The sequence below is a fragment of the Vicia villosa genome, linkage group LG5, assembly GCF_029867415.1.
Source record: "Vicia villosa cultivar HV-30 ecotype Madison, WI linkage group LG5, Vvil1.0, whole genome shotgun sequence".
NCBI classification, from domain to species: domain Eukaryota; kingdom Viridiplantae; phylum Streptophyta; class Magnoliopsida; order Fabales; family Fabaceae; genus Vicia; species Vicia villosa.
The window spans coordinates 50382323-50389205 of record NC_081184.1 but is presented as its reverse complement, the minus strand read 5'-3'; the positions used below and the strand labels follow the sequence as shown (position 1 = coordinate 50389205).

General features: G+C 31.7%; 1 protein-coding gene across 1 annotated transcript; it reads left to right on the top strand.

Moving 5' to 3' along the window:
• The first annotated feature begins 466 nt into the window (after window positions 1–466).
• LOC131601652 (serine/threonine-protein kinase-like protein At3g51990) lies at window positions 467–2597 on the top strand. Its single transcript, XM_058873520.1, has one exon. It carries the CDS (start codon window positions 606–608, stop codon window positions 2067–2069), a length of 1464 nt encoding a protein of 487 aa, XP_058729503.1. The 5' UTR covers window positions 467–605; the 3' UTR covers window positions 2070–2597.
• Window positions 2598–6883: the final 4286 nt, after the last annotated feature.

Sequence of the window (6883 nt, the reverse complement as noted above, 5' to 3'; positions counted from 1 at the left end):
TTCCACCAATCATTAGTTGGTACAATGGTGATTGGCGTTGTACTTGTGGAGAATCACGGTTCGATCTCTGCAGAACTATACCGGTGGTGAAAAGCAAAAAAAAAAAAAAAATTCTTTCTTTCTTGAGATGCTAAACCTAAAAGTCATTAAATTTCACAATTCTTTTTATTGAATTATTACTATTGCATCTACATCATCCGCAATTACTACAGCCACCTTGGGCCACGGGATTATTCCAAAAAGTAGACCCCTTTTCCCTTCTCTCTCTATAAAATCTTAGAGAGAGAAAGATTGACAGACAGACATACCCAAAAAAAAATCACCATTTAATCTTAAATGATAGTGAAACAGTATCTTATCGTATAACTCGACAACCATAATATAGAAAAATCAGTATAATATTATTTTTTGACAAAAATAGAATAATAATAAATAGTAATATTAATATAAATAAAAACAATAACATTCCTAATGAACAAAATAATGTGTTCTACCCGAATCTGTGTTCTGACTTTGTTCCATTCATTCTCTCCATAAACCAATCCACAATTTCAACAATTCTCTTTATTAATTTCTTCATTCATCAATCAACACAAAAGTCTATAATGGGTTACTTCAATTTTTCTTGCAAAGCTGAATCTTCAATCTCAACCTCCAATTCTGTATCATCACCTCCAAAACCAAACAAAGAAAAACCTATCAAGATCCAACACTTTCACTACAGTGACCTTGAAGCTGCAACCAATGGTTTCTCAGACAACAAACTTCTTGGCAAAGGAAGCCATGGTTATGTCTACAAAGCAATTCTCCGTGGTAAGCCTGTAGCTGTGAAAAGACCATCTAGACCTCACTCTCTTAACCATCCTAACAGACCCATCTCAGCGTCTTCACCTGAAATCACTAATGAAGTTGATAACGAAATCGATATCTTGTCCAAAATTCAAAGCCCCAGGTTGGTTAATCTTGTTGGCTTCACCAATGATTCAAAAGATAGGCTTTTGGTTGTTGAGTTTATGAGCAATGGTACACTTTTTGATGTTCTTCATTCTTCTTCTAGAACGCTTAATTGGGGTAAAAGAATTCGTTTGGCTTTGCAGACTGCTAAAGCTATTGATGTACTTCATTCATCAAACCCGCCTGTGATTCATAGAGATATTAAATCTGCTAATGTTCTTATTGATCAGAATTATAATGCTAGGTTAGGTGATTTTGGTTTAGCACTCAGGGGTTTTGATAGGATAAGGTCAACTCCACCGGCGGGTACTATGGGGTATCTTGATCCTTTTTATGTAACACCTGATAATTTGAGTACTAAGATTGATGTTTTTAGTTTTGGGATTTTGTTGTTGGAGATTATAAGTGGAAGGAAAGCAATTGATGTTGCGTATTCGCCGCCATCGGTTGTGGATTGGGCTATTCCGCTTATTAAGAAAGGGAAGTTTTTTAGTGTTTATGATCCTAGAATAGCAGCTCCTCAGGATCCTGTTGTGAGGAAACAATTGGTTTTGATTGCGGCGAAATGTGTTAGGTCTTGTCGGGAAAGAAGGCCTTCTATGAATGAGGTTGTTAATTGGCTTTGTGGGTTGTGTAAATTGGTTCCAAATCATTCATGGAGTGGTTTCAATAATCCTTGTATGATGGTTGAAACTGTTGCACGGCCAGTTGAACCGAGAAACGGCCAGGTCAGTTCGAGGTTTGCAGAAGACGGGAATTTTAATGGTTTGGATGCTAGATTGTCGAAGTCTGCATTGAGATATTCGAGGAGAGTGTATTCTGATTTAGGGATCAGCAGTAACTTGATGGATCTAATGGCTACGACCGAAGATGCAGAGTTTCAAAGAGACAGTGCCGGCGTTGTTGAGCATAGTTCTAAATCAGCTGAACAAGTTTCTAGTTCAAGATTTGGTAGTGGGAGATATTTCACAAGAGGAAAAAATTTATACAGGCCTTGTGGTACTGAAAAGGATGCTTATGGTTTGAGTAAAAGCCATATTGTTGAGGAGAATTCTTCAAAACTAGATGAGGTTTCTGGGTCAGCTTTGAATTCTCTTGCAACTGAGGCCATCTAATTATTTGCATAAACATTATGTTTGGAGTGATGCTTAGACTTGAAAGCTATGCAGCACTGACATTTTAGATTGAAGGCGTGTCCGGTGTTTGACACTAACATCATTGTGTGTGTCTGTGTTGTGTCAGGTATCTATGCAGTGCTTCATAGCTTATAAGCATTTCTTGCTTGCAAATTATAGAGGTGTAAATTTGTTGCGAGTTCATTATTTGTGGATTTTAGAATTGACATGTTTATTTAGTGATAGGTATTTGGATTGAAGGGCACATTACTGATGTCCCCTTAAAACTGTTCAAAAGTCTTTGTCAAAGGTTTGTTTACATCTTCTTCACCTCAATAACAAATTCAAAAGCCAAACGTATGATTCAAGAACACATTCTGCTGTTATCTTACCCATACATGAAGCTGATGCTGAAAATTGTAAAGATTTTTCAATTGCCTGAGAGCTGATCAATCTGTTTGTATGTAACTCAAATAAATGTTCAATACAATTGCACTGCCTTGGTCCTTTTTGTTATTGGGAATTCAATTTGCTAGTTTTTGTTATTTGTCTTACAACAACTAGGCTTATTTCAAGTCAAGTTTTGATTTCTAAAATAACATTTGCTAGATTTTGTTATTTAATATGTGTTCTTAGGACACAAGTTAACATTGCTAGATTTTGTTATTTAATCTGTGTTCTTAGGGCACACATTAATATTACCCGTAAGGACACACATTAACATTACACATAAATTTATTTCAGTTTTGAAAGTGAAACCTGTTTGGATGTTCTATTAATGCTTCTCTGATCAATTTCTTCGTTCATCTAAATTATTTTAATGTTAAACTGTTACACTTTTATTAGTTTTAAATTATGCAAGAAAAAATGAACCATTGGTCCGTACACAATGTGGAAAAAAGGAGCAACCTTTAATTACAACATTAGCAAATGTGTTAACCTAAAAAAATGTGTCAAATTAAAGCAACCTTATTTCAATCAAGCAAATGAATAAGCTACAGGATAAGCTTGATTTCAAGAAATTGTGGCGTAGATTAATATGTCAAGTTGCCATATGAAAATTCTATATAAAACAAAGAGACGAGGACAAAAGATTGCCGGAACAATTTCCATTTTAGCGATGTCTAATGGTCCCTACTAACCCAAAATTAAAGTTTAGATTCGTCATGTTGTGGCCATTAATTTAACAATTTTGTATCATCACAAATTACAACTGCTTACTATATAATACAAACAGCTAAGGTAAAGTTTGGCACAATTGGCATGTTTGGTCTCAAATTTTTTCAATTCATTTTCGGGTGGAAAAGCAAAAATATCCTATTTTAATAAAATAAATAAATATTTATTATACCAAGAATGTAACCCACACAACACAGGTTGGTGGCAGAAAGTTGAAATAATTAAATCTTGAAGTTTCCGAGCTGTATGCATTACTTTTGTATGTTTGGTACTCTGTTCCCATGTCATTTCACGTGTAAGTGCAATTCTTGGTAGACTAAGACCATCTACAATGGTTTCAACACTCAACACCCACTTTTTCAACTCCCAATACTCCACATCATTTTCTCTTTTTTCCACCTAAGACCATTTACAATGGGGGTGTTGAAAAAATTATTCAATAGTTGAATGTCTACAATGGTTTGTTGAATGAGGTGTTTAATGTGATGTGGATTAATTGGTGTTGAAAAGATTCAACATGTTGAATGAGAAAAAAGTGGGGCCACATGCAACACTTTACACAATTTTATTGGTTGTTGTGATTATTTAGATTTTATTTTCTTTTAATCATTTAAAATTAATTATTTCATAGTAAATAAATTTTTTATTTATTTTTATTTTTATCAAAATTCATTATTTTTTTTCCTCTATAAATAGAGACTTGGTTCATTTGATTTGGACTCATAAAAAAAAATTCACTTTTTTCTCTCAATTTTTTTTCTATTTAGCCTTAAAAAAATCATTGTTTGTAGCTCTAAACATCCTTGTAGTGAAATGGATCCCAACAATAACTCTTTTAACACCCTGAGGCAAGTGAGTCTAGTACACCGGAGTCATTCTCGACCGAGGTGCTACCTGCATTTGCGAATCACGTGCGTGCTAGATCTGTGATGCGTGATTCAAATGTACATCACGAATTGCAAGCAGATCTAGTCAAACACATATGGGAAAAGTTCGGAATATTTCATAATTAAATAAATTGTTTGTGAGCTGAGCCTATTGTACTAATTAAATTATGTGTGTTTCATTTTTTGTGTGTTTCTTTTTTAGTGTGTTGTGTGTTTAGTGTATTTATTGCATTTTTAAGTTTTTTTATAATTTTATTTTTTTAAAAAATAACTATTTTTACATCTCTTATTTATTACTTGCAAGAAAAAAAATTAAGAATAGAAAATTAGAAAAAATAAATAAATTATTAAATTTAAAAAAAAAAGTTTAAATATTAATTATTTTAATTTAATTTTAATTGATAATAGATATTAATATATAATCATAAAAACAAAACTTTAAAAGAAAATAAGAATATGATGTGGGGTAGGGTGTTGAATTTTATTAGACCATCTCCAATGGTAGTTCCTTCTAATAAGTTCTCCACCTAGACATGCCACATCATAGTACCATTGCATTGCAATGCAACTATGAAAAAATTGTGGTACCCAATCAAATTAATTTATGAGGTAAAGTTGTGGGCCCAATAATAACTTTTTAGAATTATACAATTAAAATAAAAATTATAAAAATTATTTTAAGATGATGTGGCTAGTGGGACCCATAAAGAACCCAAAAATAGGTTGCACCATTGGAGATGCTCTTAAACAAAACTTAGGTGGAAGAGAGAGAAGATGATGTGGAAGATAAAAAGTGAAAAAGTAGGGTGTTGAATAATGTAACCATTGTACATAGTCTAATAACTCAACACCCATTCAACTTTTACCCTCTCCAATGGTTTTTCACTCAACACCCTACCCCACCACTTTTTATTTTCATATTCTTATTTAAATTTTATTTTTATTTTTATGATTACATAAAATTATAATTATCGATTAAAATTAAATTAAAATAATAAATACTTAATAATTTATTTTTTAATTTTTTGTAATAAAAACAAAATTTATTTAAATAATTGGATACGATACAAATCATCTTAAATTAATTTAAAATACAACACACATAATAAAATTAAGATAATGAAAAACTTGGTTTTTTTTTCTGTGTCCAAATCAAATGAACCAAGTCTCTATTTATAGAGAAAAAAAATCATGAATTTTGGTAAAAAAAAAAAAAATTTTGCAACGAAATAATTGAGTTCAAAGTATTAAATGGATAAAAATCTGGCCAGCCAATCAAGCACAGCCACGTGGCTCCACTTATCCCTTTTCTCTTTCTCGCTCCGCGTGGATTAAGACCCACTCTCACACCCAGCGAGTGGACTACACGCGCCTGACCCAGACCAATAATGCGCTGCCACGTCAGCCCCTGCGTCAGTTTACATGGTGTTGAGTTTTCTCAACATCTCTCTCCTCCAACACACACTCAACACTACACTACACACACCATTGCACATGATTTTGTGGTGTTGACTTCAAATAAATCCACCATTGCACATGGTCTAACAAAATTAAAAACTTCAAATTCCTATTCCCATATATGGGGTTCAATTTTTGTTAAGTTTTTTTTTTTTAATTTCTGAATTAATGACTGACGGATTCGGATCCCAAATTTTCATACAAATTATTTTTTCAACAAAATTATTAGAGTTTAACATCGAAATTAATAGTTTTTTTTCCTTTTTGCAAGTCCCAAATCAAGAGCAAGAGACTATAAAATCAAGAGCAATAATGTTTTGAACTATTTTCTGGAATATTCGAAAATGCATGAACAATCAAATTTGGAATCACACCGAATTAAATAAATAATATGACTTATGTAAAAATATATTATATAAAAGATGTTATTCGAATAATATGAAGAGGTGTTATCTAAATAACATAAAAGGGTTTTATGCAAATAATATAAAATAATATTATTTAAATAACATGAAGAAATATTATTCAAACAATAAATAATATGAGAGTTGATGTTATTCAAATAAATTGAATAGGTGTTATTCAGATGAGTAATGCTATTCTTACACCAAAAACTTACACCAATACATACACCAAACACTGTTCACCGTATTTATACGGTGAACAGTGTTTTTAAAATAAAATAATAATATTTATAAAAAATATTTTTTATTTTTAAAATTACGGAAGACACTGTTCATGTACGGATGTGCATTAACCAACTTCATTACTGCATTAACCAAGTTTTTATACTGCATTAACCAAGTTTGATGACTGCTAAAAATTATTTTTAATACCTAGATGTTGCATTAACCAACTTCATTACTGCATTAACCAAGTTTGGTGACTGCTAAAAATCATTTTTAATACCTGAATATTGCATTAACCAACTTCAATACAGCATTAACCAAGTTTTTACACTGCATTAACCAAATTTGAGTAATGCTATTCTTACACCCATGAATTGTACTTTACAGTAGTCATCAAACTTGATTAATGCAGTGTAAAAACTTGGTTAATGCAGTAATGAAGTTGGTTAATGCAACATCTAGGTATTAAAAATAATTTTTAGCAGTCATCAAACTTGGTTAATGTAGTGTAAAAACTTGGTTAATGCAGTAATGAAGTTGGTTAATGCACGTCCGTACATGAACAGTGTCGTCCTTAATTTTAAAATTAAAAATAAATATTATTATTTTATTTTAAAAAACACTGTTCACCGTATAAATACGGTGAACAGTGTTTGATGTA

Bases quoted from the DNA above. Each gene is read 5' to 3' on its own strand.
- LOC131601652 (XM_058873520.1), top strand. From the start codon at position 606: ATGGGTTACTTCAATTTTTCTTGCAAAGCTGAATCTTCAATCTCAACC.